This window comes from Ostrinia nubilalis, chromosome 28 (assembly GCF_963855985.1).
Source record: "Ostrinia nubilalis chromosome 28, ilOstNubi1.1, whole genome shotgun sequence".
Classification (NCBI taxonomy): domain Eukaryota; kingdom Metazoa; phylum Arthropoda; class Insecta; order Lepidoptera; family Crambidae; genus Ostrinia; species Ostrinia nubilalis.
This window is the reverse complement of record NC_087115.1, coordinates 3652962-3665078: the sequence shown is the minus strand read 5'-3', so window position 1 is coordinate 3665078 and position 12117 is coordinate 3652962. Positions and strand designations below refer to the sequence as shown.

Here is a 12117-nt window from a genome sequence, read left to right as displayed (position 1 = left end):
ATTCTTTTAAGCCAGGAGTTTTTTTTAGGCTACGGTTTCCAATTTTCAAAATGCGATCATCATCATGAACACGCGTATTGCCGAGCATCAGCTTTCCCTTTACATTTCTAATACCATAAGGTACATCACTCATCACTTCAGATGACACCGACCATGATAAAGATTCGTTATTGATACTCGGTGACGATTGAAGAGATTTAAATGAGTTTTCATGGACATCGTAATCCACCGAGGGCGATGTAGTAAGGGTTTTGTTAGATGTTTTGCAAACATCTATATTATCTAAATCATCTTCATCATTGTCACGATCTTCATAATCTTCAGTAGAAGTATTTGATGCTTCACTTTCACTGTATTTAGCTCTTTTAGCTTCTGAATTTTGCTCCAATCCTTCATTTATAAGACGTTTTTCATCAGTTTGGTTTGTTAATAGTTTCAGCGGGTTAATGATAGGTTTAAATATTGTGTCCAAAGCCATATCATTTGAATTTTTTACATCTTTAATCATTTCTACTTTTCTTTTTACAGCTGCAGCAGATTTTACTATTTGTTCCTTTAAATTTCGTTCCATTATTAAGATTCCTGCTCTGTTTGACTTCTCTAATTAAACTGAGTGTTTGCTAACTTAACATCTATACTTATAAAAAGTTTAGTCCATTACTATGAATGTATCAAACTTCATTCGATAACAGCCTTTGTTTCGTTCACAATCCTTATTGATGACCACATAACTGTAAGGTTTACTCCATACAGTTGAGCACATTTCACGAAACTGCGACCATGACATGTCAGACCCAACATGTTCATCGTAAACGTGTCTTAGATTTACATCATCTTGCTTAAACAATATAATAAGATTAGCATTATCTCTTACCAGTTGTTTAGGTATTTTAGTATAAGTTTGATTCATATAAAAACAATCAATGTTTTTATGCCGACCCATGGCGAAATAATCGCGTATATTGTTTTGATTTTCACAAGCAACATCGTCAAATATGATAATTGAGTCAGGCAATGCTTCGTGGGGCCTCAAAATTTCACTATTATGATTATACTTGTTATAAGATGTACCTGCAACCTTGTCCAATACTTTTTCTAAAAATACGTACTTAGGTTGGTATAAAGACTTAGAGTACACATACAGGTTACGAAAACGTGGTCCATCCTTATGTAACAATAAACTGATAACTAAATTGGTCTTCCCACAGTTCGATGGACCGCACACGATACTACGTATAGTATTTGGCAATAATTTCCCGTGACGCTTAGGCTTGTTCGATGCTTCAGGACAGACGCATTCCAATTTAAGTGATTCTTTTTGTTTCAGAAATTTCATAACAGAATTTTTAACTCGACTGTCGTGATCGGTGGATTTCAAAGAACTGATGACAATATACTCACACCGATGATTAAAAGATGTAGTTCGAAAAAGGTTCATATTCATCGTACATTACTGCAGGCATGGTTTACTTACGATCGTGTTATTGGGCGATCTATCGCACAGAGTGAGGTCGCGACTGCGACCGACCGAATGTGAGATAGAACGCCCAATAACATACTACTAGTAGACACATTTAATTTTATCAATCCGGAAAGGTATCGTAACCGTATCAACTCGAGGCGGTCAGTATTCTTGTATGAAACTCCATACTGCAACGCACACCCGCACCGCGTAAACGCCTCGCCTGGCGGTTGACAGCGCGCGAAAGGCGATGACAGCTCGCGAAAGGCGATACGGTGTTGATCCCTTTCCGAGTTGATAAGTCTGCTATGACCTTATTGCGAACTGCAAACGAGATTATAGTTCCAAAATACTGAACTGTCCTATCCATGACATTGACAGTGGGGCGCCACCGTCAATACCGGATCGCTGGTTCCGATTATTGCCATGTTGAAAACCATATAGTTGAACGATGGTAGCGCCCCCCTGTCATTGAGTTTGGTGGGACAGTTCAGCGTAGGTCATCTATACGTCTTGCACATATGGTATTACGTATGGGAGCGGCATGGGAGGGTCTTTTTGTTACGTCAAATGTCAGCGAGACCAGATTTGTATGCTCTGTCATCATCATTTCAGTCACAGGACGTCCACTGCTGAACATAGGCCTCCCCCAATGACCTCCACATCGCACGGTTGGTAGCGGCCTGCATCCAGCGCCTTCCTGCTACCTTTATCAGGTTATCTGTCCACCTTGTGGGTGGACGTCCCACGCTGCGTTTTCCGGTACGCGGCCTCCACTCCAGAACCTTGCTGCCCCATCGGCCGTCAGTTCTGCGTACTATGTGCCCTGCCCACTGCCACTTCAGCTTGCTAATCCGTCGGGCTATCCGGCGGGATGCTCTGTCACGTCATGTCAAAATCACCCCTCCCGTGCCGCTCCCATACCTCAGGCACTAAATGAGTGAAGCGCTGGACCTTAATAATCCCACTTCTTTTTCTGCAACTTGTGAAGCCAGGATCTAGAGTTTGTCAATGAAACCCAACCAGTGAAGGTTGAGTTGTCCCGGGGGATAGCTGTCTTGGATCCCAAAATGAATTAATTTAATCAGAAGAACCTAGGAGGTTTCAACGGGGGTTTTGCAGAAATCACCATGCTTGGCAGTCAGGTTGGCGATTGTAGGGATATTATGGTACACGGTAAGGGAAAAAATTACTTGTAGGCCTCCCGCTCGGCGAATTGACGACCTGGTGAACATCGCGGAAAACATTTAGTTGCGGGTAGCACAGGACAGGTTGCGGAAATCCTTGGATGAAGCCTTTGTCCAGCAGTGAACGTCCTTTTTCATTTAAATATGATTAATTTACGCGACTTCGTACGCGTGGAACCCGTTCTATCTCCTTAGGGGTTGAATTTTGCAAAATCCCGTCTTAGTGAGCACCTAAGTTCTAAAAGGAACCCCCATGCTTTTGAGACTCCGAGTCCGAGGCACGTAGTTTCTGCGATTTCGTGATGAGTGAGTAAGTCAGTCAGTGACCTTTCGCTTTCATATACAAGTAGATAGTCTCGTAGTCAGCTCGTGGTAAAGCCAATTATTAAGCTTGCGTTACGAGTGGGCTCACCAAAATAATCGAGCGGCGATGGGATTCGAATCCGCGTTCCTCGGATCTCGAGTCGGCCAGTCCGACCACTTCACCGTTGGGCCATTGTGGCTATAAATAATGATTGTGTTACGAGTGGGCTTATGCCCGTTTTCAATCAATCCCTAATTTTAAAGTGACCCCTATGGTGACACGAACAGGCATTTTGTTTTCGTAGGGGTCACTTTAAAATTAGGGATTGATGGTGAAAACGGGCAGTGTCACAATAGTTCAGCGGTGGGATTCGAACCCGCGTTCAGGATCTTGAATCGGCCAGTCCGACATCAACACTATTTGGCTGTTGTCGCTTTTTTGCTTGAAACGAACGAATGTAAGAGTAAAGTTGCACCACCTAACTGTGACGCTATCTATAACGATAACCAGTGTATTCTGTATGAAGTTTGACAGATTTTTGACGTTTGTCAAAGTAGTGTTTTAACTACGCCTGAGATTATTTTTGACTTTATAATAGGTAATTTTTAACATTAATTACTACTAGATATTATGTATTGTTTTGATAATAAAGGTACTGTCTTCTTATAATAGGAATGATTACAAAGACTGTTCTATTCATAGCTATTGTTATTTGCAAACATACATGTATAAAGGGCGTGAAATACCTACAGAAAATTAAAAAGAGTTGCCATCCTGATTTTAACTAAGTATCTAAATAGTAATTATTACTTGCCTATAAAGTAAAGCTCTTATGATTAATTTTGTATTAATTGTCTTATTTTTAGTACCAAATAAATCTTTCTTTTCTTTTTTTCTTAAAGACTAAATCGTAAAAGGTATTTCTGCAATTACCTACTTATCTAATAGTCTATTTGGTTCAAAGGTTGACTGGAAGATAATGCCATATGGGTTTAAAGCCTTCACCTTTGACTCTACAATAAAGTAATTGGATAGTTAATATTTCGTAATCATGAATAGGTACTTACAATTCCTACTGTAATTTAAAAACAACCCTGCATACTTCAAGGAATACGGTCTAGGTACTTAGAAAAAAAAAACCGGCCAAGTGCGAGTCGGACTCGCGCACCGAGGGTTCCGTACAAACCTGCAAGGTTTACAAAGTTCGTTCATTACGACAATCGAGTCATAACTATGGTATTTTTATTGCAAAATGAAATTCATAACATTACAATGGGGAAAGATGGAGGAGCATAAATTTAAGACAAAGATCTCTTTATCGTTGATATGAATTTCAACTTGATAGCTCTACGCGTTCATGAGGAAAAAAGTAATTAATAAGTTTATATTTATTAAAAAATATATATTTTGTAATGTAACTAAAAATTTAAGGTTTTCGGAATTTTTCCTTTATGTGTGCTATAAAACGTTGCTTCATGCCAAATTTCAAGATTCTAGGTCGACTGGAAGTACCCTTTAGGTTTTGATTCCCTTGCGAGTACTTGCGAGTTTCAAAATATGCAGCTTAAATTGCTGTTTCTTTTGATTGCGTCGACATAGAAGTTTGATTTTGTTACAGCTTAAAGGTATTATAGACCTGAGTATTTGGTATGAATTTCAATTTAATACCTCTACGCGTTTATGAGGAAATGGGTAGTAAGTTTAAAATTATTTAAAAAAAAAATATTATGTGATGTAACTAAAAATTTATGGTTTTCGTAATTTTTCCTTTATCTATGCTATAAGACGTTGCTTCGTACCAAATTTCAAGATTCTGAGTTCACGGGAAGCACCCTGTAGGTTTTGATTCCCTTGCAAGTGTCGAAAATTTGCGGCATAAACGGCTGTATCTTTTGATTGCGTTGGCTTAGAAGTTTGATTTTTTCACAGCTTCAAGGGACAGTAGACCTGAGTAATTGATATAAATTTCAGCTTTCCTCCACGCGTTCCTGAGAAAAAGGGTCTTGACAGACGGACGGACGGACGGACAGACGGACAACAAAGTGATCCTATAAGGGTTCCGTTTTTTCCTTTTGAGGTACGGAACCCTAAAAATACAACCATTGTCGAGCAAATAATATTTACCGATAAAATGCTTCTACTTATTATTAGATAAAGAATGTACAGTCACGGAATGAAAAGGTTCGTCAGTTTTCAAATTGATTCCTTCAACGAATCGCGAGCACATATTACCTTTTGAAACTATGTTACAGAATAATCTCGAGTTAGAGAAAATAATCTTTAACTGTTCGTCAGTAAAGTTCAAAATTATTCAGATCATAGTTGTTTGACGATTTATCTTGTCAAGAAGATTATGATTGATAAACTAAAACCTTCTTGTTGGTTCAACCTGCCATTATTATTTCTTTTAAATAAAAAAAAACTATTGTCAATTGGTCAATGTCATCATTGCAATTGCACTGATGGGATAGAAAAATAAACAAGCAAAACCTTATTCGTCAGCAAACGTCATATTTATTTAAATGTTAGCAGCACTGTTTCTTGCACTGTTATGTTGGCAGGATTGACTCTTACAAGCCTAGTGCAAGCGAAAACCGACACTAAGGTGACGAACCTTTTCATTCCGCGACTGTACATATTTATTTGATTCAAATTCAATTTTTTTATTGCATTGCAAGCTTCAAAGCTAAAATTACTAAAATAAAACAACTAATAATACACAATGAATGTTTTTATTGCATACAAAACGCCTAGGCAGTTCCGATAAATCAGACCTATACAAGAAGCTAAATAACAAGTACTTTAAGACATTCTAGGATAAAATTGGGTTATTACTTTAAAAGGAGAAGGTCCACAGAAACAAAAGCCCAGAACCGATTTGAACTAAATGGGTCAGTAGTTTCAATATAAAACACATTTTATTCCCCACCGAAAGCTTTATGTCGAAATCAATGGGGTAGGTATAGACTAACAAAGGTTGTATGAAAAAATCATGAGTTACTGTGATTTTTACTATTTTTTGCAATATTAGTAATAAATTAGTAATTAGTTCCAATCGATTCTGTTTTTTTGGACCATCTCTTAATTACATCAATTACCGAACAAGTATTCTGTGTTGCCCAAAACTTTTCGGATATAGAGCAAGAGGGGAACATGCTCTCCTCTCTTCGCTTGAGTTCCTTTGACCAATTTGTCTCCCTTCTTGTCTAAATCCAATCGAACTAAAACTGGACCTTTTACATCATAATTTGCTTCAGACGTTGGTGGAATTCCTTCAACGTCTACTGCAGAATTGTCAGTCAATGCTGTAGCATTCTGTGCTGTATCTACATTAGATGTGACATCATTGTTGACGTCATCATCATTGGTAGCATTATTAGAAGCATCATTTAGCTGCGTGAAATTGAAGATGTCGTCATCGAATTGCAATTCGTTAGAATCATCAATTGGACTATCTGGCTGATCATCTACTTCCACCGATCCAGTTATCTCGTAAATATCTTCTTCGTCGGTTTGCTGGTTAATCATTTCTTCTAACGCTTCAGCATCGGCGAATTCTTGGACGTGGTCGCAGTCGTTAACCAACAGTTTGACTTGAGTGTCTTTCTCCTCAGTTTCGTTGTCTGAATGGCCTTCGATTATGATCTTTAGCAGGCGTATGTCAATGTCATCGTACTCGACTGTCAGATTGTACAGAAAGTCGCTGATTTTTACGACGATGTTGTTCACTTTGTCCTCGTTTTCGGGGGTCATTTTGATGCAGTGCTTGATGCTGTAGACGGTATTGTCGGCTGGTTCTGGAAAAAATATAATGATATAGGTCAGCGCTTAAATCAGTCAGTGAATGAGGTATGGGAGCGGCACGGGAGATTTTTTTTTTACACATACATTTACTATTGTTTTTGTAACGTCAAACGTCATCGAGACTTCAGAGCTCCTTCATACTTATGTGACATAATATTATTATGTCAATGTCACCCATCCCGTGCCGCCCCCATACCTCTGGCACTGTCTGGGTTAAGCGCTATAGGTATAGCGCTTTCGACTTTTTCAAACTGTTTTTTACAACTTGCAACTTTCTCTCGGTTTTAGAGCAGTTGCTTGGAAAGAAAAAAGTTGTTCAAATCTCACTTGAGGCATTTTTTTTTGTTAAAAAGTAGGCTTAAAAGGGCTAAGTTTAGTCTTATGCTAGTTACAGTTACTGTTATTGTCTTATTTAAAACTAACCATGTTGAGTTGGATATGCTTCTACGTAGTAGAGTATCTGAAACAAATAGAAACTGGTTTAATAAAATTATTTTAAGGAGAAACTGACTGACTGACATATCAACGCACAGCCTAAACGGCTAGGCACTTGAAATTTGGAAGGGACGTAGCTTAGGTACCGTAGAGGTGCACTAAGAAAGGAATTCCCGAAATTCCCACGGGAACGGGAATTAGAGGGAAAATCCTTTCGTATGTAAAATCTAAACCGCTTAAGTTAGACGCTTGAAATTTGGCATGCAGGTACCTTAGTAAACTTAAAGCTTAGTTACAACAGGATATTGCAAAATTCCCACGGGAACGGGAGTTAGCGGGAAAAAACATTTGTATGAAAAAATCTAAACCGCGTAAGATAGTCTAGTCTCCTATATTTCTACCGTTTCGAATCGGCAGAATAAAATAGGGCGACCCCCACTCTTCCCATGGATGTCGTAAGAGGCGACTAACACCCATATTCACAAACGATGCTTGCATAAGTGACGCTTACTGCGTCATCGAACGCACAGCGTTGAATAGAACTCTGTGATTGGTTCGTGTGTCACCCTGTGCGTCCACGCGCACTGTGAGACCTCATTTGTGAATACGGGCGTAAGAGACAAACATGAGAGCATCAGGTTTCTTCAACACTTTTGGCTAGATCCCTAAAAGTAATGGATAGTTCTAAACGTAGCTGTTTTTATACTTAAATGCTATTTCTCATCACCAGCTGATAGATGGTAGGACTAAGTAAGTATAGGTAGGTACTATTACTATGTATTAGGGACATGAATATAAAGGGCTCTGAAAATGGTTTTTAATTTCTATAGAATTGCTGGGACGTTGCTCTGTTACTTCAAGAGTTCACACTAAATTATTATTATTATCATAAGTAGAGGTACTGTTTCTTTACAAGTTGTAATGGTCTTTACTTGGAAAATAGTTTGAAAAATATTTTCCGTTTTTGCAACATTTTTCTTCACTGCTCCGCCCTTATTGGCTGTAGGGTGATGCTAGCCCTTCTAGCGTACGGCTAGCACGAAAAACCTTCGAGTACGAATCGATGGCGTATTCGAATCGCTATCAAAAGATTTAGTACGAAAACTACAACAGCGCCCCTGTGAACGTGTCGTAAAGTGAAATTAGTATGAGAAATGGTTGCTCGAAACTTATTTTGATATTCAAAATTGTCACGTTATCTTTAATTCAAAGGTTGAGTATCGAATTTTGTCGAATAAGTACGCAAAAGATTCGACGACGAAAGTTGTTCATGCTAGAGTACTGTAATAAATTGATAACCTTCATCGATAAAACTCTGTTACTTCTTCACACAAAAAGTGACGGATTTTGCTGAAACTTTAAAATATCAAAGCTAATTCACAGAATACTACCTACACAGGTTCTAAACCTACGCGGGTGAAGTCACGTTCAAAAACTAGTTCGCACAAACACTTGTAAGTACTTACATTCAATCCAAACAGGAATGCAAACAAAATCTGATTTTTCATCGTCAGAACTGATTTTTTCACAGCTATTTAGAAATAGGAACAAAATTCGTCCAAAGGACTTAAATTTGTCCTAACTACTTGGCCGTGTGCGTCCAAGTGAAAAATACCCAAATATATTCGTAATTAATACCTAATAAAGGTTAATTTTATTGTTTGGTTTCGAACAATTGGACAAACATTCTACGTTTGTTTGGTTAAAGCAAAAATTTATTATTGTATGTAGGCAGACATAGGAACTGTGTAAAAAGCATGACACGTGTGGCTCTGTTATTTAAAAAAGGAGACAAAAAAGAATGGATGAAAATAGTTTATTTGGCAACAAAAGATATACCTACTTATTCAATTAAAAAAAACTGGACCGCTAAGAAAAAGGGTCAGTTCGAAAATCTGTACTATAAATGCGAAAGTAAGTCTGTCTGTCTGTCTGTTTTGCTTTCAAGCCTAAACCACTGAACCGATTTTTAATGAAATTTGGCATAGAGATAGTTTGAGCCCCGGGAAAGGACATAAGATAGTTTTTATCCCGGTATTTGAAACAGGGACGCGCGAGATAAAGTTTTTCTGTGACATACAAAATTCCACGCGGGCGAAGCCGCGGGCGGAAAGCTAGTCCTGTCTAAAAGGCAAAATATAATTTGCTCATGGATTTACCGTCAATTCATATTGTAAATAGGCCTACTGACCTTCAAGAAGGCTTTAATGTGGACGTATTTTCCCCTCAGCAAAATTAAAATTGATGCGCGTAACTTTAAAATTATAGGTAAGTTATAAAATAGCATCTAAGTAAAGAAGTACCTACTTCGATATTTGTTATTGCAAAATAACTCCCATTACAATTTACATCTATACTAATATTATAAATGCGAAAGTAACTCTGTCTGTCTGTCTTGCTTTCACGCCTAAACCACTGAACCGATTTTAACGAAATTTGGCATAGAGATAGTTTGAGTCCCGGGAAAGGACATAGGATAGTTTTTATCCCGGTTTTTGAAACAGGTACGCTCGCGATAAATTTTTTCTGTGACAGACAAAATTCGCGGGCGAAGCCGCGGGCGGATAGCTAGTAGTTAATATGTTACAGTGTATAAAATAAATTGATTTGAGAAAAGTCTAAAATATAAATTATAAAAGTGCAAATTAATTATTACAAAACAGCGACTATAGCCGAGCGCTGAAGGTGTCGGGTGACCTCGTGATCCGAGGAACGCGGGTTCGAATCCTGCCGCCGCGCGACTAAAACGTTAAAAAGTAAGAACTTACCTACTGTGCTTATTCCTATTTTTAAAATTAAATCACCAGCAGGTTTTATTTCGAATTCTCCACCTGAGCTTGCGCCGATTCTTTAATAATTTCATCCAATTTACTGCGGGTAGTATACAAATTCTTCTTTAGTTTATGGACGATTCTGTCAGCGACCTCTGGCGTCACATCCGGGAACTCTCTGATCATGTTCCGCTTTATTTCCGCGAACTGTTCGTCGTTTGTCTTGTCTATGGGCTCTTCATTGTTTACACCTTCCATTGTTTCTTTTAGATCTTTGGCGAAATTCTTTAAGAAATCTTCTAGAGTTGCCTTCACTTTTTCGATTTCGTTAATCGTTAAATTGCTGTATTGAGATTTGACGTAATCCGCCATGACTTGCTTGAAGTTTTGGATGTATGAGATCAGGTTCACTTGCCGTTGTATGGATGATATTTCAGATGAATCGTAGGTCGGCGTTGTGTCGATCGGAAGACCGATGCTGGAGTATAACACTGATAGTAGCAGCAATAGCAACCCTGGAAAATTATAATAATTAATAAAAAATCTTTATTTACCAATATTTTCTTTCTTTCTTTCAATAAGTTGATGTATTACGGGACTATTCCCACCTCCCGTTCCCACCGCTGCAACTCCTGTGTAGCCAGGATCTACAGCTTGACCGCCAATAACCCAACCAGTGAAGGTCAAGTTTGTCAGGGAAAAGTTGTGTATGTTGATGTATTGTGGAATAGAACCACCCCCACTCTTTCTATGGATGTCGTAAGGGACAAATATGCGAACATCAGGCCTCCTTAACCCATCACATTTATCACAATGGGATATCACAGAATAAAACAAAGGCACATAAATATCAAACAAACATCAACTTGTTCCTCTGTTTTACACACATGTTTATGTAAATAAATACCTATCTTTATCTTTAACAACAAACGCGCACGTAGGTATCTACTCTTGTCATAGGATGAGCGATTTCGACAATATCAATCCAAACGGCAGCAAAACCGAAAATTCCCCCCCTAGGGATGAAGATTTGGTACCTATTTACAATGTTAACGGGATGAAAACTCATAAAACACTCATTTTATTTTTGCAAGTAGGCTTTAAAGCAATTTTACACGTCCCAGTATTAAACCCTACCGCAGCTTCAGGACAATAAATGGGCCAGTGCTGAGAAGAAGCAGCGCAAGAAACTCGGTCACTATTGTCAGCCAGGTGCCAGATGATTTTAAAACTGTTACGAACTGCACTTTGTTTAAGGGGTATGTTTTTTACACTACAAAGAACTACACATGATGCGCGTGTTGACGCAATCTACAGACTTTAATATCGTCCGATAGTTGATTCTAATTTGTATGACAAATCGGCCGATACCAAATCGGTGAAAATGTGCACACTTTCATACTAGTTCACATTGATTAACAGCCTAATAAAACTCTTTATTTTTGCAAGTACGCCTTTAAAAACACTTTTACACGTATTAACCCTACCTCTGCTTTGGGACAATAAATGGGCCAGTGCCGAGAAGTAGCGCAAGAAAAGAAAGTCACTATTGTCAGCCTCTTTTTCAAGGGTTTACAGTCTTTAAAATACATAGTTATAAATATTGAACAACCTACTAAAAATGTCTGTAGTCTCTTCGAAACAAAATTGTTTACAACTTGTCACTTCTATTTTAAAAACAAATAAACAAAATAACTTACTCATTGTTGACTTTTGTGCTCTGCCTCTGCTCGCTCAATAATGCGTCGTGCCAATCTCAGGGGACGGCGTTATGCAACAAGTAACCTATAACATAAATTAGCTATTCTTGTGGTACAACATTTGAGGGCTTAGTGTGAGTTTACATCAAACGTCGTCAGTACACTAGTGAGCGCGTAAAAAAATTACATTAAAGGACAATGACCAAAAGTGGTCCAAATGTCCACCACTAATGAGACCTATATTGGCTTATAGTCCATTAAATAGAGATTAACTTTCAGTATGGGACGAAAAAAAAAATAAGCTGTCAGTAAAAAGTTATGACTGTATGAAAAATTGTAGTAGTTTACGCGCTAATCTCAGGAACTACTGGTCCGATTTGAAAAAATCTTTTTGTTATGGATAGCCCATTTATCAAGGATGGTTTTAGGTTATATAACATCACCCTACAACCAA

The 12117-nt window shown here is 38.2% G+C and overlaps 1 protein-coding gene across 3 annotated transcripts; it reads right to left on the bottom strand.

Annotated features, from left to right (window-relative positions):
* Positions 1 to 5666: 5666 nt before the first annotated feature.
* Positions 5667 to 11748, bottom strand: LOC135085408 (uncharacterized). 3 transcript variants are annotated; one of them, XM_063980199.1, is made up of 4 exons: positions 11664 to 11748; positions 9961 to 10478; positions 7181 to 7217; positions 5667 to 6750 (listed from the first exon to the last, which is right to left on the bottom strand). In XM_063980199.1, the coding sequence occupies exon 4, from the start codon at positions 6704 to 6706 to the stop codon at positions 6044 to 6046; it is 663 nt and encodes a 220-aa protein (XP_063836269.1). In that variant the 5' UTR covers positions 6707 to 6750; positions 7181 to 7217; positions 9961 to 10478; positions 11664 to 11748; the 3' UTR covers positions 5667 to 6043. The 3 variants fall into 3 exon arrangements, with proteins under 3 accessions (XP_063836269.1, XP_063836270.1, XP_063836267.1); XM_063980200.1 differs by lacking the exon at positions 9961 to 10478 and having other exon boundaries at positions 11664 to 11726; XM_063980197.1 differs by lacking the exons at positions 9961 to 10478; positions 11664 to 11748 and adding an exon at positions 8659 to 8810.
* Between the last annotated feature and the right edge of the window lie 369 nt (positions 11749 to 12117).